The following is a 26500-nucleotide window of genomic DNA, read 5'->3' on the forward strand; positions in this document are numbered from 1 at the left end:
AGCGAATACAAATAGATTTCTCTAGTTTAACATCTTTATATCTGGTGGGACCAGAAGTTTAAAAATAGACAAGGATGTAGTGACAGAGGCCATCATGTTTTGATTTTGACCTTCAAAATGTCCTCTATTCATACTTTAATGAGTGTATTATGTGCAGTATTTGGACATCCCTCTGCTACCTGGTTTAAGCCATTGGATATTGTCAGTGTCTGTATGGGCAGCATTAACATCCAGTGTGTTTATAATCATGTGCTGTAAGTCACCTGGAAATGGCAATGTGTGTGTCTGCTAATGACAATGTTCATTAAGACTCTGATAATCACCAGACAAATGACTGTTGGTGTGTGTGTGGTGGAGAGCTTACAAGATCTGAGTGCTTTGCTCACCTTGGGGGGTCCTGTGTTGTTGCTATTGTTGCTATTGTTGTTTTGGTTTTATTATTTGCTCTGTGAGAAGCCCAAAACCTCTGATGTAATGTGACTGTGTAGTCATAAACCACACATCAGTTAAGCTGCTATTCTCTACAGCAGTTTGGGGAAACAAATAATATGGCCTTCAAGGTTATCCCCCAAAATCAAAATAAGATGAACTTAAGCATGTTCCTCAGGCAGTCTAGACACTAGCAGCCAAGTGTCCCCAGCCCAGCCTAAACCTGGTCACTGACCTTATGAGGCAGGACCATGGCGGAGCCCCCGCTGATGCCCACGATGGGCACGGCCGTCTGCAGTGCAATGAAGTCCAGGATCTGTGCCACAGCTTCCGAGCCGATATTGTCCTCGAACACCACGCCATGGACGCGGTTGGCCGCCAGTGTGTCACAGATGCGTGTGAGCAGGGTCCGAGGGTTGGTGTTGTTTACCAGCACTGTGATGGGGTTCACCTCCAAGGGCAGGTCCATGAAGTTCTCCCTGCTGAGACGCCCCTTGATCTCCTGCTGGTAGGCCGAGCCGCTGAACACCACTGCCACGTTGACTGCTGGCAAGGGTGTTGCGAACGGCCGGCCTTGGCACCAGGGGGCAGTGCAGAGCAGCAGCAGCGGCCACCACCATGGGGAGTCGCTCAAGCGGCCTAGACGAACGCCCATCTCAGTCACCTACTGCCTGAGAGAGGGGACGAGGGTGGGGATGAGAGGAGGAGAGAAGAGAGAGATGGGTAAAGACATGATTATTAGATACATGGGACCGTTTCGTGTCATTTGTGCAATGTTGTGATAATGCTTAGTAATCTCTCCAGGCTAGCCAACCAAACCAACTGCCTGTTGTTTAGAGACATTTTAGCTTCATCTGTGAGTCATGTGCTTCATATGCTGGTGTGTCTCTATGCAAGCGGCCATTAGTGGTGGGCTGGGTCGGGTGGATGATGAGAGACCCAGGGTAGTATTTTTTGAGTGAGTGTTTGGCGTGCAACACAAGGCAGTGGGCAGGTTGCTGTGCCTGCGGATGGCAGCTGCGGCCCCACTACTGTTGTACTCTGCAGTCCAATACAGCAGATGGTGCCTACTGTTTAATGCAACAAATGGAGAACAAGGATTTACCATTTCGCTCTCGTGACATTTTTTTCCCCTCTGAAATTGTGCTGCAGAGCTATTCCAGCTTAATCTGCAAAAAGTCTGAATGCAGGTATTATGTGCTGTGAATAGCCAGTGAATAGGTGCAGACCTGGTTTTGGCCATGGAGGCTTTTTTTTTACGGCAGCTACATACTGTATTTCTAAGGCATTGTTTATGGAAAAAACCTAATGTAACTTAACATTGAATAACAGTTTTCCCTTAGTTGAGCCTTTGAAATGAATTGATAAGATCAGTGTTCATAACACTGCATTGCTAATAGACTTTAATGCAATTTCCCCAAAGTACAGTGACACTCTTGACAGTAACAAAGTCTGTTAAGTGATTCCCTTTTAGATTAAAATCATAAATCCTTCATTCATGTTCCAGGTAATGAATAAATTATCAAATCGACCAGAAACTCTTTGCCAAAATACGCTTAGCTTCCAAAAACATAATTGCCTTGTTCTGATCTTCCAGATATGTATAGCTGTATGGCAAAGTATAAAAAAAATATGTATTTCACAAAGGAGTTGAATGGAGTTAGATCCTATAGCATTACATTCACCAATCCATTTAATGTCTGGTCAGATACTGTGTCCCTCTGTCAGACAGAGTCATCCTCTGTGACTTATCTGTCACACAGCCACCTGCAGGCCTGACTGTGTGGTGTGCGTGTGTGCGTGTGCGTGTGTGTATGGTATCCTGTCATGGGGACCTGATTTAGCATGCGTGGGGGCCAGTATGAAAAATGTATGCACTCACTAACTGTAAGTTTCTCTGGATAACAGCGTCTGCTAAATGACTAAAATGTAAAAATGTAAATGTAAATCACAGTGGGGTGAATACAATGTAATCCTCAGTATTCCTTGGTGGGTGTCATGGCCCACGGCATAATTGTATCTCCCTATCAAGACATGTAGGATAGCTGGGGACCCTCTGCTGTCCCCCCATTCCTCAACCCCTGCCTGACATAGGGAATGGGACGAGGGGCTTGTGTTAGCGTTGATGGAGTGTACCAGTAAAGTGGCAGTGGCGTTCCCCAAGGGGTAATTGGTTGGACTACGTGATAATATAGTCTCCACTCTGAAAAGCTGCCTCCCCAGAGGAACGTAGGGCTTTCTGCATCGCACTGCTGGTCAGGGACCTTATCAGCAGCACATGGCTGAGAAAGGACCATTATAGATTGTCATTAGTCGCGGAGCAGCCTGGAACACCAATGATGGTATAGCTGCTGAGAATGGAAAGGCATTATGAAAGTTGATAGATATTGACCATATCAAAAACATGATGTATTTGCTGTGCTGATTGACATACATATTTTCATTTTATGACATTATTGCTGAGTTTCCTCTGTAATACAAATAGGCAATATTTCTGTCATTGATCATGTAGGCTGATTGATAATCCCTTAAATTGTTAAGAACACAGTATTGCTTTCCCTCAATTACATTATCCATGTCTTATCCGGCCATTGTATGATGGAACACGTTAGGGTTAATGTCTTTGAGGAGGATGTCATTAAAAGAGCTTGACCTTCCACATGTTTAATCAAGGCAGTGAAACAGCTGAGGCGGATGTCTGAAGGTCACCTATGTTGGGGATTACTGTGGTAAAATGGGGATGTGGAATTAAACAGAACAGCCAATGAATCATCATTGACTTAATCAGAGGACTTATGTAATCAAGTATTACGATATGCCCCCTATTACCAAGGTGTATTCCAAACAGAGACACAGAACAGCTATCGGGAGGTAATTACAGCACAGTGGAAACATTGATTTGACCATCTAGCCCAATTTGACCTTGCTGACAAGAAGAGTGGAACTCACACAACTGTGATTCTGCTTCTGCCTTTGCAATAACGCTGGGCAATACAGTCATGAAACCTGTTTAAAGTTGTTGAACATTGCAGTCATTCTGTAACTTGGTCACAGCCCAAAGTCTCCAAAACACAGGAAATAGTATTTTATTGCTGTGCTACATGGAGCTAAATCCACCCACAAACTTGAACAATGGCTGGAGGCTTTATTCCAATGTTAGGGATCAAAACTCACTGTGGACATTTATTTTAGTCAGGGATATTGTAATAGAAAATGCAGGACTAGGTACATCATTACACTGTATTATCTGTTTCATTTTCTTCAGAACACAGTTTATTTGGTGCTTAAGCCTGGTTGCAACAGATGAGTGTTAAATACTGCAGTTTGGGACCATGTAAAAAAGACAGGTTGCTGTTTACGTCATGAAGCAGTCATGAAAACGTAGTTTTATGACTTATGTGTCCTGTTGAGTCAGTAGAAACAAACAAAATCCCCACTGTGAAACCAAAACAGCAGACAATTCTATCCTCTGAATGTTGAACATGAACATAACATAAGCATACTCTATTACAGTATATATATGATCCTCTAAGTATGCAAACAGTCATTACTGTGAGACATGCAAGCGTTGGGAGAAGATGCGCCTGAAGGAGATTTTCCCCAATCTACACAGACAAGAGGACATTTGTCCTCTACGCTATGACCTCTGTAATCTGGGGTTGGATTTTGGAATGCACTGCCATGTCAAATTCTGTGCTCTCTAGAGATGTAATCCACTCTGTAAATCTGCAAGTCCCCAATTTTCAGCGCACGGATTTGATATGTGTTAGTCGTCAGCTCGAGTTTTCACGGCTCTAGCTCCCAGCCTCCTATCAGTGGGAACGTGTTCAGTTTAGCGACCTCTCTCTCTCACTTGGCTCTGCACAAGTCACCGCTGGCTGGCGCGAGGGCACACAGACCAGATTAGATCAAAGCTTCTGCCACTGTTCCAGTCTGGCACTTAGAAGGGCTCAGACCGTTTCCCCATGCACCGCCGTACTACTGAGCAAATCCCTGGTGCGACTACAAAGATTATGCCATGGCTTTTTAAAACTGGCATCCAGCTAAAAATGTTAGGGAGAGGGAGATGACAGAGTAAAACAGATACCAGATCTAACTATGTGACAGTTTATATTCTATCTCTGTTTAATGGCAGACAGTCCTAACAGAATCCTTCAAGATCTTCAGCTTTGCTTTCAGAGCAGCTGGGTTTACAATGAGGAATTGCTTATCCCCCTCTAGTGGGTGAGTTGGTAAAAGCAGTTCCCTTAGAATATCAGTGGCCCTTTGCTGTTTCCTTTTCAAACCAGAGAAGCTAATTATTTATGTCTCTGTCCCACTTCTCTTAGGTAGTCAGTGGGAGAACTGTCTCTACTGTAACACATTTTACTAAATAACAAGGATCAAGGGGTCACATTTGTTTGGTAAGTTTTGTTTTGACTGGACTGGCCTGAGAAATGAAATAATTTTTGTTTTACACCATTTCAGCTATTCCTTTGTCCTAAAGGTGATTGGTTGAAAGTCAGCTGAGATGACACATTTATTTACTTACAGTATTACTATTATCACATTTGTTCAGGAGCCTCTGCTCAGACTTTTGACTGCACTCTCCTCATGCCCAATTCCAGGCACTGCTCATTATCTTAAGACCATACTGGTAAGTACATCTGTTTGTGGGGGAGAGGGTTGTTGTGCTCGTCACTGCTGACATAATGGGTCATTTCGTATTCAGAGCATTAAACTGCTGCTAAGACTTACACCTCTCTCATCCTGGGCACAGTCTGATCAATATGCTCCAAGCCTTGGATAGGCATGCTGGTGCCTCGTGGCTCTCTGCTGGTAACTTTACCTCTTCTCTTGCTTTTCATCAATGAAACAGCTGCTGACCAGCCCAACGTTTAACACCTATCACATTTTAGACTTGAGTAAGGAAATGTTATAATTTGTATGTACTCAACAATGGGTTAACAAGAAAAATACATACTTACAGTTGAAGTCAGAAGTTTACATACACCTTAGCCAAATACATTTAAACTCAGTTTTTCACAATTCCTGACATTTAATCCTAGTAAAAATTCCCTGGTTTAGGTCAGTTAGGATCACCACTTTATTTTAAAATGTGAAATGTCAGAATAATAGTAGAGAGAATGATTTATTTCAGCTTTTATTTTTTTCATCACATTCCCAGTGGGTCAGAAGTTTACATACACTCAATTAGTATTTGGTAGCATTGCCTTTAAACTGTTTAACTTGGGTCAAATATTTCGGGTAGCCTTCCACAAGCTTCCCACAATAAGTTGGGTAAATCTTGGTGTCATGCGACGTGTATGCGGTAGCGAAGTCAAAAGCAGGACAGAGCGGCTGGCAACGTTATTTACTGAACACAGTAAAATAAACGTACACAACAACAAACCTCCAAAACAGGGAGGAAAGCACAAAGACCCGTACATACACGAACTGCCGGAATGACAACAAACAATAACACACAAAATATCAAATGAGAGACAGGGGTAAATATAGGGAAAACAATCAAACATAATGGGGAACAGGTGTAAACAATAAAGACTAAACAAGACAAACACAGAAACATCGATCGGCAGCAGCTAGTACTCCGGGGACGACGAACGCCGAAGCCTGCCCGAGCAAGGAGGAGGAGCAGCCTCGGCTGAATCCGTGACACTTGGCCTATTCCTCCTGACAGAGCTGGTGTAACTGAGTCAGGTTTGCAGGCCTCCTTGCTCGCACACACTTTTTCAGTTCTGCCCACACATTTTCTATAGGATTGAGGTCAGGGCTTTGTGATGGCCACTCCAATACCTTGACTTTGTTGTCCTTAAGCAATTTTGTCCCCATGTGCAGTTGCAAACCGTAGTCTGGCTTTTTTATGGCGGTTTTGGAGCAGTGGCTTCTTCCTTGCTGAGCGGCCTTTCAGGTTATGTCGATATAGGACTCGTTTTACTGTGGATATAGATACTTTTGTACCTGTTTCCTCCAGCATCTTCACAAGGTCCTTTGCTGTTGTTCTGGGATTGACTTGTACTTTTCGCACCAAAGTACATTCATCTCTAGGAGACAGAACACGTGTCCTTCCTGAGCGGTATGACGACTGCGTGGTCCCATGGTGTTTATACTTGCGTACTATTGTTTGTACAGATGAAAGTGGTACCTTCAGTTTGAAATTGCTCCTAAGGATCAACCAGACTTGTGGAGGTCTACAATATTTTTTCTCAGGTCTTGGCTGATTTCTTTTGATTTTCACATGATGTCAAGCAAAGAGGCACTGAGTTTGAAAGTAGGCCTTGAAATACATCCACAGGTACACCTCCAATTGACTCAAATGATGTCAATTAGCCTATCAGAAGCTTCTAAAGCCATGATATCATTTTCTGGAATTTTCCAAGCTGTTTAAAGGCACAGTCAACTTAGTGTATGTAAACTTCTGACCCACTGGAATTGTGATACAGTGAATTATAAGTGAAATAATCTGTCTGTAAACAATTGTTGGAAAAATTACTTGTGTCATGCACAAAGTAGATGTCCTAACCGACTTGCCAAAACTATAGTTTGTTAACAAGAAATGTGTGGAGTGGTTGAAAAACGTGTTTTAATGACTCCAACCTAAGTGTATGTAAACTTCCAACTTCAACTGTACATTAAATCCTATTAGAATTCCTTTATAACAAACCCTTTCAAATCGAATCAGTATAAATCTCCTTTTCATTCCCATATATTATGCAGGTGTTCAGGATTAAGGATTAGCTTAACCCTACACAGTGTAATTGACAATTTGACCTTCGCTAATGCAAAGACCGCCAACTAATTCATCATCCGATCATTATGGTCACAGTTAATTTCCCATTCACCTGTGATTATGGGTTTAGCTAAGCCATGAAGATAAAATACTGTCATTCTAATCCCCCAAAATCCATTACCTTTCAACTAATCTGGTAATTCATGAGCATTGTGAGTACACTTAAATAGGAATAATAAAATGCTTGTGAATACAGTGAATCGGCTTTTTCCAGTCATGCACTGTCAAGTAAATTAGAATCAATTACGCTTTTACTGTTAACCATTGGGTATCCTCTCAACTCCCATTCGTTGGCCCTCACTGCTACAGTGGTTTCCAGACTTTGTTGAGCTCTGATCTATCTAAAGAGCTTTGGGTCCTGAGCCACCATCTGGAGAACACTTAACTAGTCCATCGCCAATAACATGGCTCCCTCATTGTGATGTAATGTAATATCAAGCTGGATCTATAATTCTTTAAACGCCTTTGCCTCTTTTCTCTATACTTTAGACAAAATTCAATGTATGCTATATTGCACAAATATTATACAATAGTTCCAAAATTCCTGGTACCACTGCCAGCTATACAAGGATAGAGAGTTATGCACTAGATAGAAGAAATCACTCTGAGAATATCTTGACTTGGTATAGTCAATAGTTTAGTTCACAGAAGTACTACTGTTAAGTGACATTTGTTTCCTGCCCTTTGCAGATGGTGACCGAAATAGAACAAGTGGGGGAAGCAGCTTTATGACAATAGTGCACACTGATAAAAAAAACTGACTACTAGAGTAGTCACACTCGCAGAGTGTTTGTATTCTAGTTCCACTAACAGAACAACATGGTGGTTTGAGAGTTAATCTTTTCTCTTAAAGACAACTTAGCCTTTAGACACACTGCCTCATCTGGAACGATGTGACTTTGACATATCTGCCATGTCTCAAATCAGACACATGCACCTGCTTTTCCCCTCCACCAAGACACAATGGCTTGTATTGTTGTCACATTTTATCTAGGTCATTATTCAACAACATTTTACATCCCAATGCCTGGTGTCACCAGAATATCTGATGCAGTGCACGGTGAGTCCCTCTCAGCTGTGACTCTATGTCTGTCGTCTGGTGATTTGATCATCGTGGGCCCTAGCGGAGCGCGGACAGGGCATGTCAACCTGTCATATCCCTGACACCTCCCTGTAGATTTACTTCTTTAGTCCTGATTAAATTATTCTCCATATCATGGCCTCATGATAAACTGGAGCCATAGGCTGTCATAGTAAAAATAAAGCCTTCTGTCCCATATTCAGCCCCATGTTCCCTCTACCCTACCTGCTTCCCTACAGTGAACCCCCAGTCTGCATGTTTCCAATCCCAGCAGCCTCTGATTTACAGTGCATTCGGATTTACAGTGCATCCATTTTTCCATATTTTGTTATGTTACAGCCTTATTCTAAAATGGATTAAAAATACATTTTTTACCTCATCAATCTACACACAATATCCCATAATGACAAAGTGAAAACAGGCTTTTAGAAATGTTTGTAAATGTATTAAAAATAAAAAACAGAAATACCTTATTTACATAAGTATTCAGACCCTTCGCCATGAGACTTGAAATTGAGCTCAGGTGCATCCTGTTTCCATTGATCATCCTTGAGATGTTTCTACAACTTGATTGGAGTCCACCTGTGGTAAATTCAATTGATTGGACATGATTTGGAAAGGCACACACCTGTCTATATAAGGTCCCACAGTTGACAGTGAATGTCAGAGCAAAAACCTAGCCATTAGGTCAAAGGAATTGTCCGTAGAGCTCCGAGACAGGATTGTGTCGAGGCACAGATCTGGGGAAGGGTACCAAAAAATGTCTGCAGCATTGAAAGTCCCCAAGAACACAGTGGCCTCCATCATTCTTAAATGGAAGAAGTTTGGAACCACCAAGACTCTTCCTAGAGCTGGCCGCCAGGCCAAACTGAGCAATCGGGGGAGAAGGGCCTTGGTCAGGGAGGTGACCAAGAACCCGATGGTCACTCTGACAGAGCTCTAGAGTTCATCTGTGGAGATGGGAGAACCTTTCAGAAGGACAACCATCTCTGCAGCACTCCACCAATCAGGCCTTTATGGTAGAGTGGCCAGACGGAAGCCACTCCTCAGTAAAAGGCACATGACAGCCCACTTGGAGTTTGCCAAAAGGCACCTAAAGACTCTCAGACCATAGCCTGAATGCCAAGCGTCACGTCTGGAGGAAACCTGGCACCATCCCTACGGTGAAGCATGGTGGTGGCAGCATCATGCTGTGGGGATTTATTTCAGAGGCATGGACTGGGAGACTAGTCAGGATCGAGGCAAAGATTAACTGAGAAAAGTACATAGAGATCCTTGATTAAAACCTGCTCCAGAGCTCTCAGGACCTCAGACTGGGGCAAAGGTTCATCTTCCAACAGGACAACGCAGGAGTGGCTTTGGGACAAGTCTCTGAATGTCCTTGAGTGGCATAGCCAGAGCCCGAACTTGAACCCGATCTAACATCTCTGGAGAGACCTGAAAACAGCTGTGCAGCAACGCTCCCCATCCAACCTGACAGAGCTTGAGAGGATCTGCAGAGAGGAATGGGAGAAACTCCCCAAATACAGTTGTGCCAAACTTGTAGCATTATACCCAAGAAGACTCAAGGCTGTAATCGCTGCCAAAGGTGCTTCAACAAAGTACTGAGTAAAGGGTCTGTATACTTATGTAAATGTGATATTTCCGTGTTTTATTTGTTTGTTTTTTACAAATTAGCAAAGAAAATTAAAAACCTGTTTTTGCTTTGTCGCTATTGGGTATTGTGAGTAGATTGATGATACGTTTAAAAAAAATTGTTTAAATCAATTTCATAATAAGGCTGTAACGTAACAAAATGTGGGAAAAGCAAGGGTCTGTATATCCTACCCCATGACCCCAGGGAAGAGAATCACATCAAACTGATACACTCAATGATATTAGTTTATGTCGCTGTCCCAATCAAGATCCCTGCTCTACTCTGCCATCTTCTAAACCACTAGCATGCTGGACATATTTCAGACATGCTGTTGCATTAAGTGTATATGACAAGTGATTGATCCGCCGTGGAATGAAAACCCAATAAATCTGAGAGCAATGATCTCTCCGACCGTCTCTGCATGGTTGGGTTTTTTGGAGATCGGTTTCTCCTAACATGCCTGTGCTTTAAAGCAATAATCCACAGGTCGTGGGCGACCCTATGCCACCCCACTTCTTGTGTAGTGTATTCACTTTGAACGAAAACAAGGGGGTTGAGACCTGAGCCACCTTGGGCTGGCCTTCTGGGCTAAGTGTATCTTTACGCTACTCGGATGACCCTGCTGCCCCAGAGCTGTAGAGGAAGTCACTTGCAACCTAACGTTACCACTGCTAGAAACAAACAGAGTCGATGAAGCAAACAAGCATAATTATCTGTTCTTGGATCTGAATCAACTCGACCCCAAAAAAGAAAAAGAAGCGAGAAAAAGACTGCCCAAGACCAATCCATAAACCGGATAAACATTGGAATTAATTTTCAAAGGTGGAAGAGTGACGGCGAAGTGGCCACCTTTCTCATGGACCGGTAACACAGAAGGTTGGTGGCACCTTAATTGGGGAGGACAGGCTTGTGGTAATGGCTGGAATGGTATCAAATACCATTTCATTCGCTCTGTACCAGCCATTATTATGAGCCGTCCTACCCTCAGCAGCCTCCACTGACTGGTAATGTTAAGAAAGTGTTGGGTTGCGTGTTTAGCCTGCTAGCCTGCTAGCTGCTAACCTTAGTGTGTTCAATGTTCAAGCTAGCTAACAAGGCTACTTAGCTAGCTAGCTAACATCTTCTGTATTCTGACTGTTTTGTACTCAGCTACGCTGCATAAACCCCACAAGATGCCCAATGCCTTTATTTAAACTAGCCAACATTAGCTAGATGAAGCTAGATATGTAGATTGTTGACATGATAGTGTTTAGTTTGTAGTGTTTAGTTTGTCCAAGAATACCTGGAATAGTATAAAGTAATCCTTCTCCCCCACCTCCCCTATAAAAAAAATAAAAAGTGGTTGTCCCACTGGCTATCATAATTTGAATGCACCAATTTGTAAGTTGCTCTGGATAAGAACGTCTGCTAAATGATGTAAATGTAAATGTAGATGATAATGCCAGCTAGCTAGGTGGTCAACAGCATTTCCGGCCCAGGACTACCCCATAAAATGCATCTAGATATAAAATTCGGTACAGTAACATCACACAAACATGTATTTTTCAGGGAGATACTGGTGGAGACAGTCTGATTTTGAGGGAACCTGAGGCTGTACAAGTTGTGGTTGTGCAAATCCCAACACTGAAAGAGAGGTAAGAAATGCGCAGGTGCCAAGACCAGAGTAGGCGCGTAAACAAGATGGCGTATTGAATAGAAATCGGTACAAAACACCTCAAGATAAAAACATAATATTCAAAATCAGTAAGTTAGACTAAATATTAGCATTTCATATATTCGCAGTTAATATAATTCAATCTGGATAATAACAGAAATAAGATCATAAGGCTAGAGAAATATATCGACAAATATTACTACAACAAGCAACACCCAAACATGACTGAAGACAAGCGTGGAGAGCCGATCCCCAAAAGAAAACGCGACTCATCGACAGATACAGATGATATATGCTTTTCACCACTAGGTATGGTAAGTGTGGAAAGCGACCTGTTGAAGTCGATAAATGACAAATTGGGCATATTAGAACTGGTCAGTAAAGACGTAAAAGAGTTGAAAGCGAGTCTTCAAATGAGTGACGAAAAAGCTTTGGTAATGGAGAAAGAAACCAAAGAAATAAAAGTGACAGTCTCTAAAATGGAAACGGACGTTAGGGAATTAAAAAAGGAGAACAATCTTCTGAGAGAAGCCTTACTAGACATCCAAACTAGATCGATGAGGGAAAATCTAGTACTTACGGGTATTCAGGAAAAGGAGGGAGAAATAACAGAGAATATTATGAAGGACTTCCTGCATACAGCGCTACAAATCCCACTCGAGGCTGTCGATAAAATCCAACTCGAACGTGTACATCGTTTCGGGAAAAAGAGGACAGAAATATGAGCGCCCAATCGTTGCCAAATTTGCTTTTTTAAGGACAAAGCTATGGTGAAAAGCCTGGGAAAAAGACTTGCTGGCACGAAAATAGGCATGAATGATCAGTTCCCGAAGGAGATTGTAGAAAGGCGCAAAGTTCTGTATCCAATCTTCAAGGAAAACAGATTAAAAGGGAAACGTGTTGCACTAGTGGTGGATAAATTATATATTGACAACCAAATGTTCAGAGACACAAAGACTACTCCATGGCTATTCTAAAAGTTGTAATGGAGGAGTCAAATATTGGAGCACCTGATACTAGCAATGATAGGGATTGTAATATTAAATAATATTTATAGTAAGTATAGTATTTTATAAATGGATAAAACTATATAACAAGCAGAATAATACATCTTTATATACAAATAATTAGAACATGGATTTTTTGGCGGGAGGTTGTTGTTTTGGCGGATGGTTGTTGTGGTTGGTCCTGTGTTCTCTCTGGCGTCCTTTCCCCCTTGCAGCAGATGTGGATGCGGGTGCGTTTGCACGCTCGGCCCATTTCTTCCGCAGTCAACCATGTGGTGTGCATTTTTGTGTTTGAAAAGGTACGGCGTTAAGTGAGTGAGAGGGGAAATGGTTGCATATCCCAGAGCCGACCGGGGGTCTATGAACAGGGGTAGTGAGAGAGAGAGCTTTCAATTTTGTGTAGATGAGGGATATACATTTTTAAATATAGTATACATCTAATCTAATTATTCATTGTCCTATCATGATGGAAAGATCCCTAACCCTATAACCTGGACACCCACCTGAGCGACCCATACACCAAAGAGAAGTTCCCATCTATTTTATGGACCTGCTGTGAATATGCAGCCTAAATAGAGAAATAAATGCGGTCAGAGACCTACTTGAGCAGCACCGCCCCCTCAAGATTCTGAGCCTGCCTGGCAGGGTTGGTCCTACAAAGCCAGAGCCCCCTGATGGGAGAGCATAATATACAAGGAAATTCTCAAAGCTGCTAATGAGAACCTTGACGACCTTTTACCTAGCCGGTGGGGATTCCGGTGGGGTACGCCCACCCAGGTAGTGGCAGTGCTGGCAACACTGGCTGCAGTAACCCATGGGGGAGGGGGTCACACTCGGACAATCAGAGAGGGGGGTTTATCATTGTGGCCCAGGTGGCACAAAATAATCAAAGGTCTGACCGCATGGAGATGCTTGGGAAAATGGTTACAACAGGGGATCAGAGTGTTTGTGTCTCAGGTGAAGAGGGTGGATCTGATCTCCATCACCTAGGACTTGACATAGATTAAGTAGATTAATCAAATCTCACATTGTTGTCAATTTCTGCTCAATTTGCATGCTTTCTCAATCAGCTTTAACTGTATGTGCACTCGTAGATCAAGTTATTTCTCGAGTTGGGCTCTGGGATATAACAGCCGTTGAGTATCGGATTTTATGGTGGATTGTGGAGGAGGGGTTGAGTGTGTTGGAGTATGTGAGTATGTGCGTGTGTGCTGGTCTGGCATCTGTTGTGGGGGGGGTGGGGATGTTGGGGGGTATGGGATGGACCGCAGGAATTATTTGCTAGGATAATAATTGCTTGTCAATGAATTAAATGTAATACAATGGCAATCCTGGTTATATGTTAGAATCCTATGCGTGAACTGCCGACATTATTACGCATATTAATTGATAATGATGGAAAATAGGATATGCATAATAAAAAAAATAATAATAGTTATATAGATATATATATATATAGAGGTGAAAGCATTGGAAATGCTTTTGGCGGTTAACCTGCTTCTGTTTTGTGGGTGGCACTGTGTGCTGTTTTCGATGGATGGGTCCTGGCCTCTCGGGGCCTTAGGGATACGGAGGGACGTGGGGGGGATGCTGATCACTGGGATGACGGCTCAACTTGGGATGGGGAGGGGCTTTAGCGGGGGAATTAGTGGAGAACAATTGAAGGGTTACTCCGTAGCAATGCAAATATCACGGTACAGCTATATGGACACTCAATCATTACGCTATTTTTTATTGGTAAATTTACAAACATATATAATGATAAATAGACTTGAAACTTGTATCTCATTATGGTGTATGGTGAAATAAGTATAGCCAGTTATAATTGTAATGGCTTAGCTGATAATAACAAAAGAAGAACAATATTTACATGGCTCAAAGAGAAGGAATATAATATCTATTGTATACAGGAAACTCATTCAACAATTCGAGATGAAGTAGCGTGGAAAAAAGAATGGGGGAAATATACTTCTCCCATGGGCAAAGAAATTCAAAAGGGGTGATGATATTAATTAATAGTAATTTCGATCCGAATGTGCAAATTGTCCAAATAGATACGCAAGGTAGATGGATTATTTTAAATATGGTATTGGACCATAAACAGATATGGCTCATTAACCTTTACGGACCAAATAATGATGATCCACAATTCTTTGACAATATATATAATAAATTATCAAGCCTGCAAGCAACTCAAGACAATATTATTATGGTGGGGGATTATAATACTGTTTTAAATAGCTCAATGGACCGAAAAGGAAATCACACCACAAACAATCACCCACATGCTCTTAAGGAAATTGTGAATGTCATGGATACATTAGAACTAGTAGATATATGGAGGCTTAAATATGCTGATCTAGTGAGATATACATGGCGGAGACTGAATCAAGCTAGTCGTCTTGACTTCTTTCTTATCTCATTCTCGTTGGCACCAAAAGTAAAAAAAGTGTTGATAGGGGACAGAATGCGGTCGGACCATCATATAATAGGCATATACATTACTCTGACTGAATTTCCACGTGGGCGAGGATATTGGAAATTTAATCAAAGCCTATTAGATGATAATTTATTTATAATTAGAACAAATGAATTTATAACTGACTTTTTCCAACATAACATAGGTACAGCGAATCCCCTCATTGTATGGGACACCTTTAAATGTGCCTTTAGAGGCCATGCAATTCAGTACTCATCTCGAAAACAAAAGCAATTTAGGTCAAAAGAGTTTATACTAAGAAAGGAAATAGAAAGTCTAACAGAACAGATAGATGGCAATAAAAACTGTAACATAGAGGCTCAGAATAAATTAGAGGAAAAACAAAAAGAAATGGAAAAACTTATTCAAGAAAGATCAAGTGTAATATATTATAAAAATAAAGCAACCTGTATGGAATATGGGGAAAAATGCACAAAATTCTTTTTTAATCTTCAACATAGGAATGCTACCAAAAAGAACTTAATGAAACTGGTTACAATTGACGGAGTCACCCATAATTCACCTAATGATATTTTGAAGGAAGAAACAAAGTATTTTAAGCATATGTTTTCTTTTCAGTCGCCTCCATCTCCTCTAACTGAAGCTAATTGTAGAGATTTTTTTCCTATTGATAATGTCAAATTAACAGCCACACAGAAAGACTCATGTGAAGGTGAAATTACAGAGGAGGAACTTCTGGATGCAATTAAAGACTTTAAGTCCGGGAAAACTCCAGGGTTGGATGGCATACCAATCGAGGTATACCAAACCTTTTTTGATATACTAAGAGGACCGTTATTAGCATGTTTTAACCACTCCTATGTAAATGGTAGATTATCTGACACTCAAGAAGAAGGTCTGATCTCATTATTACTGAAACAGGATACAAGTGGAAAATATAAAGATCCAGTCCATTTACAAAATTGGAGGCCCCTTACACTTCAGTGTTGTGATGCAAAAATCCTAGCAAAATGTATAGCGCATAGAATTAAAAAGATATTGTCGGATATTATTCATTCTAATCAGACAGGTTTTTTACATGGAAGATACATTGGAGATAATATAAGGCAAGTATTGGAAACAATAGAACACTATGGAAAATATGGGAAACCAGGCCTGCTATTCATAGCAGACTTCGAAAAGGCATTTGATAAAGTTCGACTGGAATTTATATATAAATGCCTGGAGCATTTCAATTTTGGAGAATCTCTTATAAAATGGGTCAAAATCATGTATAGTAACCCTAGGTGTAAAATAGTAAATAATGGCTATTTCTCAGAAAGTTTCAAACTGTCAAGAGGAGTGAAACAAGGTTGTCCACTATCGGCATATCTATTTATTGTGGCCATCGAGATGTTAGCTATTAAAATCAGATCCAATAATAATATCAGAGGATTAGAAATACAGGGCTTAAAAACAAAGGTGTCATTGTACGCAGATGATTCATGTTTTCTTTTAGATCCACAACTAGAATCCCTCCACAGCCTCATAGAGGATCTAGATACATTTTCTAACCTCTCTGGATTAAAACCAAATTATGACAAATGTACTATATTACGTATTGGATCACTAAAAAATACAATTTTTACATTACCATGTAGTTTACCAATAAAATGGTCTGATGGTGATGTGGATATACTCGGAATACATATCCCAAAGGAAATAAATGATCTCACTTCAATAAATTTTAATAGAAAGTTAGCAAAAATAGATAAGATCTTACTACCATGGAAAGGAAAATACCTGTCAATTTGTGGAAAAATCACCCTGATTAACTCTTTAGTATTATCCCAGTTTACCTATTTGCTTATGGTCTTGCCTACGCCTAGCAAACAGTTTTTTAAATTATATGAGAAAAAAATATTCAATTTTATTTGGAACGGCAAGCCAGACAAAATTAAAAGAGCATATTTATATAATGAATATGAATTCGGAGGACAGAAATTATTAAATATTAAAGCATTAGACCTATCACTAAAATCTTCAGTCATCCAAAAGTTATACTTAAATCCGAACTGGTTCTCAAGCAAATTAGTAAGATTGTCTCACCCACTGTTCAAGAAAGGCCTTTTTCCCTTTATTCAGATTACAACCTCTCACTTTCAGTTATTTGAAAAGGAAATAATCTCCCAAATGTCACTATTTCTAAAACAAGCCATAGAAAGTTGGTTGCAATTTCAATTTAATCCTCCAGAAACGACAGAACAAATAATGCAACAAATATTGTGGTTAAATTCAAATATACTAATTGACAAAAACCTTTATTTTTTGACAGAATGTTTAAAAAGGTATAATCTTCGTAAATGATATCATCGGTAGGACTGGTGGAGTTATGTCGCACATGCAGCTAACAAAAACATATGGAAATGTCTGCTCTACCCAAAATTACAACCAAATAATTGCAGCCTTACCGCAAAAGTGGAAGAGGAAAGTTGAAGGGGAGAAAGTAAGGAACTTGTCTGTCGGCCTTGCATTAAAGAACATAATTGGTTAAGGAAAACTGTGATAAATAAAAAAGTATATCAGTTTCACTTAAGGACCAAAGGATTGACAGCAGTCCCATATAGATTGCAAAATAGTTGGGAAGAGATCTTTGACGTACCGATCCCATGGCATAGTGTTTATGAACTGACACGCAAAACGACACCGGATTCAAAAAATTAGAATCTTTCAATTTAAATTATTATATAAAATTCTTGCTACCAATAGAATGTTATTTATATGGGGGATACAATCTTCCCAGCTCTGCAGATTTTGCTGTGAAGAGATAGAATCATTAGATCATTTGTTTTGGTTCTGTCCATTTGTAGCTTGTTTTTGGACACAGGTCCAGGAATGGCTAAAGGATTGCAATATTTACCTGGAACTAACCTTGCAGATAGCATTACTGGGTGATCTGAAAAGTCATAGTCAATCAATCAATAATATAATAATACTTTTAGCAAAAATGTTTATTTTTAATTCACAATCTGTAGAAGCAATGAGAATAGAAAGGTTCAGAACTTTTGTAAAACATCACAGTATGGTTGAAATATATATGGCAAATAGAAATCCTATATGGATGGTGTTAGAGAGATAGATGGGAGGTATTGAATAGAGTTGAAGGATGGGACTAATAACAAATAACAACAAATAATAACAAAGATAGCTAATAATGTAAGCATACTGTGTCCATAATAAGTATATAGGTTGTATGTTGGGAGCTTTTGGGAAAGAGCACAGTTAGAAAGATATGGCATTTAGAAGCAAACCGGATGGACATCATGAAAATGATCGGAGAGGTTGAGAGTAGAAGAAGTTTAGGAGCAAAAAAATAAATAAATATATATATATATATATATATATATATATATATATATATATATATATATATATATGTATATGTATATATATACAGTGGGGGAAAAAAAAGTATTTAGTCAGCCACCAATTGTGCAAGTTCTCCCACTTAAAAAGATGAGAGAGGCCTGTAATTTTCATCATAGGTACACGTCAACTATGACAGACAAAATGAGAAAAAATATTCCAGAAAATCACATTGTAGGATTTTTAATTAATTTATTTGCAAATTATGGTGGAAAATAAGTATTTGGTCAATATCAAAAGTTTCTCAATACTTTGTTATATACCCTTTGTTGGCAATGACACAGGTCAAACGTTTTCTGTAAGTCTTCACAAGGTTTTCACACACTGTTGCTGGTATTTTGGCCCATTCCTCCATGCAGATCTCCTCTAGAGCAGTGATGTTTTGGGGCTGTCGCTGGGCAACACGGACTTTCAACTCCCTCCAAAGATTTTCTATGGGGTTGAGATCTGGAGACTCCAGGACCTTGAAATGCTTCTTACGAAGCCACTCCTTCGTTGCCCGGGTGGTGTGTTTGGGATCATTGTCATGCTGAAAGACCCAGCCACGTTTAATCTTCAATGCCCTTGCTGATGGAAGGAGGTTTTCACTCAAAATCTCACGATACATGGCCCCATTCATTTTTCCTTTACACGGATCAGTCGTCCTGGTCCCTTTGCAGAAAAACAGCCCCAAAGTATGATGTTTTCACTCCCATGCTTCACAGTAGGTATGGTGTTCTTTGGATGCAACTCAGCATTCTTTGTCCTCCAAACACGACAAGTTGAGTTTTTACCAAAAAGTTCTATTTTGGTTTCATCTGACCATATGACTTTCTCCCAATCCTCTTCTGGATGCACTCTAGCAAACTTCAGACGGGCCTGGACATGTACTGGCTTAAGCAGGGGGACACGTCTAGCACTGCAGGATTTGAGTCCCTGGCGGCGTAGTGTGTTACTGATGGTAGGCTTTGTTACTTTGGTCCCAGCTCTCTGCAGGTCATTCACTAGGTCCCCCCGTGTGGTTCTGGGATTTTTGCTCACCGTTCTTGTGATCATTTTGACCCCACGGGGTGAGATCTTGCGTGGAGCCCCAGATCGAGGGAGATTATCAGTGGTCTTGTATGTCTTCCATTTCCTAATAATTGCTCCCACAGTTGATTTCTTCAAACCAAGCTGCTTACCTATTGCAGATTCAGTCTTCCCAGCCTGGTGCAGGTCTACAATTTTGTTTCTGGTGTCCTTTGACAGCTCTTTGGTCTTGGCCATAGTGGAGTTTGGAGTGTGACTGTTTGAGGTTGTGGACAGGTGTCTTTTATACTGATAACAAGTTCAAACAGGTGCCATTAATACAGGTAACGAGTGGAGGACAGAGGAGCCCCTTAAAGAAGAAGTTACTGGTCTGTGAGAGCCAGAAATCTTGCTTGTTTGTAGGTGACCAAATACTTATTTTCCACCATAATTTGCAAATAAATTCATAAAAAATCCTACAATGTGATTTTCTGGATTTTCTTTTCTCAATTTGTCTGTCATAGTTGACGTGTACCTATGATGAAAATTACAGGCCTCTCTCATCTTTTTAAGTGGGAGAACTTGCACAATTGGTGGCTGACTAAATACTTTTTTCCCCACTGTATATATATAGATATATATAGATAGATATAGAATTATTGTAAAATTAACTCTGTCTATAAGGTGTAGATAGTAAGTATAGACCGGAAGTAGAGGCCTGGGCGTTGTTGTTCACTAATTTACTCCAAGTAGGGAAAGGATGGTGGGGTTGAAAAGTAATAAAGGGGAATATATATATAAAAAATAAAAAAAACATGGGGGATTGGAAGTGATGCAGACAATTACATTGATAGAAGATACAATCTATCTGCAATATTAAGCTGATCCATCCCCCCGAAAAAAATAAATAAATAAATAAATAAAATAAAATAATAATAATAATAAAAAAAAAAAAATAATAATAAAAAAATGCTGTATGCATTTTCTGTTATGCTTTGTGATTCGATAATTATTTTGTTGTTAATCGACCAAGGAAAGAAATGCTGAATGCTTTTTCTGTTACGTTTTGTGATTCAATAATTATTTTGCTGGTAATTGACCAAAATAGTTAGCTATGTTTGCCTGTTCAGCACATTGCCTGCCTATATACAGCTTTGATTATTCCATCCATATTATGTTATCAAAATCAACGTTTATTTGGCATATGCACAGTGGGGTGTATACGGGAATATGGCATTGCATTGTACCGTGCACTAGTGAATAAAACATGTATTTAATGTTTTCCCACAGTGCCAACTACCCCAACAGACAGACTCGTCCCACTATCAACCAAGCAAGAGTATCTCCAGGAGCATCAAATCAAATCTTATTTGCCACATGTTGAATACAACAGGTGTAGACATTACAGTGAAATGCTTACTTACAAGCCCTTAACCAACAATGCATTTTTTAAGTAATAAAGTAAAATTCAAATAATTAAAGAGCAGCTGTAAAATAAAATAACAGTAGGGAGGCTATATACAGGGGGTACCGTTACAGAGTCAATGTGCGGGGGCACCGGTTAGTCGAGGTAATTGAGGTAATATGTACATGTGGGTAGAGTTAAAGTGACTATGCATGAATAATAAACAGAGTAGCAGCAGTGTAAAAGAGGCAATGCAAATAGTCCGGGTAGCCATGATTAGCAGTTCAGGAGTCTTATGGCTTGGGGGTAGAAGCTGTTAAGAAGTCTTTTGGACCTAGACTTGGCGCTCCGGTACCGCTTGCCGTGCGGTAGCAGAGAGAACAGTCAATGACTAGGGTGGCTGGAGTCTTTGACCATTTTTAGGGCCTTCCTCTGACACCGCCTGGTATAGAGGTCCTGGATGGCAGGAAGCTTGGCCCCAGTGATGTGCTGGGCCGTACGCACTACCCTCTGTAGTGCCTTGCGGTCGGAGGCCGAGCAGTTGCCATACCAGGCGGTGATGCAACCAGTCAGGATGCTCTTGATGGTGCAGCTGTAGAGCTTTTTGAGGATCTGAGGACCCATGCCAAATCTTTCAGTCTCCTGAGGGGGAATAGGCTTTGTCGTGCCCTCTTCCCGACTGTCTTGGTGTGTTTGGACCATGATAGTTTGTTGGTGATGTGGACACCAAGGAACTTGAAGCTCTCAACCTGTTCCACTACAGCCCCGTCGATGAGAATGGGGGCGTGCTCAGTCCTCTTTTTTTTCCTGTAGTCCACAATCATCTCCTTTGTCTTGATCACGTTGAGGGCTTGGTAGGAACATTTTGTTCATGCAGAATGGCAGACATTACGCTCGTTACAAGTATTTTGACTATATTACTTTACAATTACATTGAGTTAGTATATTACCTACCTGCTCTCTCTCAGGTGAGACCATGGACAGTATATTATTACCTACATCCTCTTTCTCAGGTGAGACCATGGTCAATATGTTACCTACCTGCTCTCTCTCAGGTGAGACCATGGCCAGTATGTTACCAAGCATCAATTCATTGATGGTTAAATTCATAAACCCTGTGTACGTTCTCACTATAATTTACTCAAATTCCATTAATATTATGTTATCAAATCTAAATCAAAGTTTATTTGGCATATGCACAGGATACAGTGGGGTGTGTATGGGAATATGACATTGCGTTTTACCTTGTACTATTGAAGAAACTATTTGCCAACAACTCCCACAGACTGACTCGCCCCTCCTGTCTCACTACTAACCAAGCAAGAGTTTCTCCAGGAACATCTGTGCAAAGGGCTTGGTAGGGAACTTTTGTTCATACAGAATGGCAGACATTACGCTCATGAGAGTATTTTACCTTTTCCTGATGAAACTTGAGACATTAATATACAATCACATTGAGTTAGAATCAATACTATGAAAACCATTGACACTAGCACTAATACAGTAAGTGATTTCAATACATTTCAGTGATGTGATATTTTTTCTCCCATCAGCATTAACACTGCCGGAGTAACATAATCATGGATGACTTGGACTGCTTGCTGCATGATAAAAGACTGACCACATAAATAAATCTATGTTATTTAAAAATCCAAATAATTCATAATTTAAAAAAGTGACTGTTTTCACACCAAAAAAATTTGAACAATTACAATGACAACTGAACACTTGTAGAACTGAAATAAAACACACATACAAGGCAGGACATATACAGCTATCTCTCAGCTCCCAGGAAAAAAGCCTACATGGTGCTGCAGTGGACCATGGGAGGCCAGTACTCGCCACACACAGCAGTTTGGAATGATGACCCTGTTACCAGGTCCCACACCTCCAGGCCACAAACTGTTGTGTGCTACTCCTGGTTCCCACCTTTCACCTCCTACTAGGAGGTCATCAGAGCCAGTATGATTGCAATGCATCCTTACGGCCCTGCCACAGAGGTTCAATTCTCAATGGCTGACGCAAGTTCATTCTATCTTATGACATAATGAGAAATAAAGTTGATTTGGTTGGTTTCTGGTGTAGCAGGTAGAACATCACATGGACACTGCTGATGGTGCAGCATGTAGTGTAGCTGAAGTGTTAGGATGTTCGTCATCATCTATGGCTGACGTTGCTTCCTCCATCCAACTGGTCTAACCTATCCTGTGCATTATATGTTGACATTGGGAAACCATGAAACAAATGGTTACTTCAACAGTACACGGTACAATGCAATGTCATATTCCTGTATACGTCAGACTGTATTCTGTGCATATGCCAAATAAACTTTGATTTTGATAACATAATATTGATGGAATATGAGTACATTATTTTGAGAACGTACGCACCGTTTATGAATTCAACCACCATCTTATTGGGGGGGGGGGGATGACGACGACACACGACATTACCACCAAATATGTGTCACAACAGTCAGTGTCCTTGGTGTTTTGCTGTAACCAGTTCAACGTGTCATGCTAATGTCCCATTCCGTGACTTGATGGCCCATAGCACACCAATATGTCATGCAGATGTACCATTGTTTACTTAACTGACCACGCTGGGTATTCATTCAGTCGTTCTGGTGGGTAGTTAACTCTAGGTAGGAATCAAAGCTCTATATAGGCAGGCAATATGCGGAACAGGCAAACATAGCTAACTATTTTGGTTGATGACCAACAAAATAATTATTCAATCACAAAGAATAACAGAAAATGCATATAGCATTTCTTTCTCTCGAAATCAGACCGTCCCCACCCATATCTCCCTGAGAAATAAGTTTGTGTGATGTTACTGTACCGAATGTATAGCTAGATGAATTTTTTTGGGGTGGTCCTGGGCCGCAAATGCTATTGACCACCTAGCTAGTTAGCATTATCATCTAGAAACGAAACACTATCATGTCAACAATCTGCATACAGTGCCTTGCAAAAATATTCAACCCCCTTGGCATTTTTCCTATTTTGTTGCATTACAACCTGTAATATAAATCGATTTAATGTAATGGACATACACAAAATAGTCCAAATTGGTGAAGTGAAATGGAAAAAAATTAATAACGGAAAAGTGGTGCGTGCATATGTATTCACCCCCTTTGCTATGAAGCCCCTAAATAAGATCTGGTGCAACCAATTACCTTCAGAAGTCACATAATTAGTTCAATAAAGTCCACCTGTGTGCAATCTAAGGGTCACATGATCTGTCACATGATCTCAGTATACACCTGTTCTGAAAGGCCCCAGAGTCTGCAACACCACTAAGCAAGGGGCACCACCAAGCAAGTGGCACCATGAAGACCAAGGAGTTCTCCAAACAGGTCAGGGACAAAGTTGTGGACAAGTACAGATCAGGGTTGGGTTATAAAAAAATATCAGAAACTTTGAACATCCCACGGAGCACCATTAAATCCATTTTAAAAAATGGAAAAAATATGGCACTCCAACAAACCTGCCAAGAGAGGGCCGCCCACCAAAACTCACGGACCAGGCAAGGAGGGCATTAATCAGAGAGGCAACAAAGAGACCAAAGATAACCCTGAAGGAGCTGCAAAGCTCCACAGCGGAGATTGGAGTATCTGTCCATAGGACCACTTTAAGCCGTACACTCCACAGAGCTGGGCTTTACGGAAGAGTGGCCAGAAAAAAGCCATTGCTTAAAGAAAAATAAGCAAACACGTTTGGTGTTCGCCAAAAGGCATGTGGGAGACTCCCCAAACATATGGAAGAAGGTACTCTGGTCAGATGAGACTAAAATGGAGCTTTTTGGCCATCAAGGAAAACGCTATGTCTGGCGCAAACCCAACACCTCTCATCACCCCGAGAACACCATCCCCACAGTGAAGCATGGTGGTGGCAGCATCATGCTGTGGGGATATTTTTCATAGGCAGGGACTGGGAAACTGGTCAGAATTGAAGGAATGATGGATGGCACTAAATACAGGGAAATTCTTGAGGGAAACCTGTTTCAGTCTTCCAGAGATTTGAGACTGGGACGGAGGTTCACCTTCCAGCAGGACAATGAGCCTAAGCATACTGCTAAAACAACACTCGAGTGGTTGAAGGGGAAACATTTAAATGTCTTGGAATGGCCTAGTCAAAGCCCAGACCTCAATCCAATTGAGAATCTGTGGTATGACTTAAAGATTGCTGTACACCAGCGGAACCCATCCAACTTGAAGGAGCTGGAGCAGTTTTGCCTTGAAGAATGGGCAAAAATCCCAGTGGCTAGATGTGCCAAGCTTAGAGAGACATACCCCAAGAGACTTGCAGCTGTAATTGCTGAAAAAGGTGGCTCTACAAAGTATTGACTTTGGGGGGGTGAATAGTTATGCACGCTCAAATATTTTGCATCTTCAAAGTGGTAGGCATGTTGTGTAAATCAAATGATACAAACCCCCCCAAAAATCTAATTTAATTCCAGGTTGTAAGGCATCAAATAAGGAAAAATGCCAAGGGGGGTGAATACTTTCGCAAGCCACTGTATCTAGCTTCAGCTAGCTAATGTTAGCTACTTGACATAAAGGCATTGGGCATCGTGTGGGGTTTATGCAGTGTAGTTATATGATGATATCATTAGATTCCTTTGAGTACAAAACAGTCTGAATACAGAAGATGTTAGTTAGCTGCAGTGAGGGAAAAAATTATTTGATCCCCTGCTGATTTTGTATGTTTGCCCACTGACAAAGAAATGATCAGTCTATAATTTTAATGGTAGGTTTATTTGAACAGTGAGAGACAGAATAACAACAAAAAAATCCAGAAAAACGCATGTCAAAAATGTTATACATTGATTTGCATTTTAATGAGGGAAATAAGTATTTGACCCCCTCTCAATCAGAAAGATTTCTGGCTCCCAGGTGTCTTTTATACAGGTAACGAGCTGAGATTAGGAGCACACTCTTAAAGGGAGTGCTCCTAATCTCAGCTTGTTACCTGTATAAAAGACACCTGTCCACAGAAGCAATCAATCAATCAGATTCCAAACTCTCCACCATGGCCAAGACCAAAGAGCTCTCCAAGGATGTCAGGGACAAGATTGTAGACCTACACAAGGCTGGAATGGGCTACAAGACCATCACCAAGCAGCTTGGTGAGAAGGTGACAACAGTTGGTGCGATTATTCGCAAATGGAAGAAACACAAAAAAACTGTCAATCTCCCTCGGCCTGGGGCTCCATGCAAGATCTCACCTCGTGGAGTTGCAATGATCATGAGAATGGTGAGGAATCAGCCCAGAACTACACGGGAGGATCTTGTCAATGATCTCAAGGCAGCTGGGACCATAGTCACCAAGAAAACAATTGGTAACACACTACGCCGTGAAACTCTGAAATCCTGCAGCACCCACAAGGTCCCCCTGCTCAAGAAAGCACATATACAGGGCCGTCTGAAGTTTGCCAATGAACATCTGAATGATTCAGAGGAGAACTGGGTGAAAGTGTTGTGGTCAGATGAGACCAAAATGGAGCTCTTTGGCATCAACTCAACTCGCCGTGTTTGGAGGAGGAGGAATGCTGCCTATGACCCCAAGAACACCATCCCCACCGTGAAACATGGAGGTGGAAACATTATGCTTTGGGGATGTTTTTCTGCTAAGGGGACAGGACAACTTCACCGCATCAAAGGG

General features: G+C 40.9%; 1 protein-coding gene across 1 annotated transcript in view; it reads right to left on the reverse strand.

Annotated features, from left to right (window-relative positions):
• Nucleotides 1-664: 664 nt before the first annotated feature.
• LOC123486369 (glutamate receptor ionotropic, NMDA 2C-like) overlaps nucleotides 665-26500 on the reverse strand; it is a gene marked incomplete at its 3' end in the record, with an annotated part of 37499 nt that continues 11663 nt past the window's right edge. Inside the window, exon 2 of the mRNA XM_045217684.1 lies at nucleotides 665-1100. Coding sequence (XP_045073619.1) covers nucleotides 665-1084 — 420 coding nt within the window. The remainder of the gene's footprint in view (nucleotides 1101-26500) is intronic.

Source organism: Coregonus clupeaformis, unplaced genomic scaffold (genome assembly GCF_020615455.1).
Source record: "Coregonus clupeaformis isolate EN_2021a unplaced genomic scaffold, ASM2061545v1 scaf1178, whole genome shotgun sequence".
Lineage (NCBI taxonomy): Eukaryota > Metazoa > Chordata > Actinopteri > Salmoniformes > Salmonidae > Coregonus > Coregonus clupeaformis.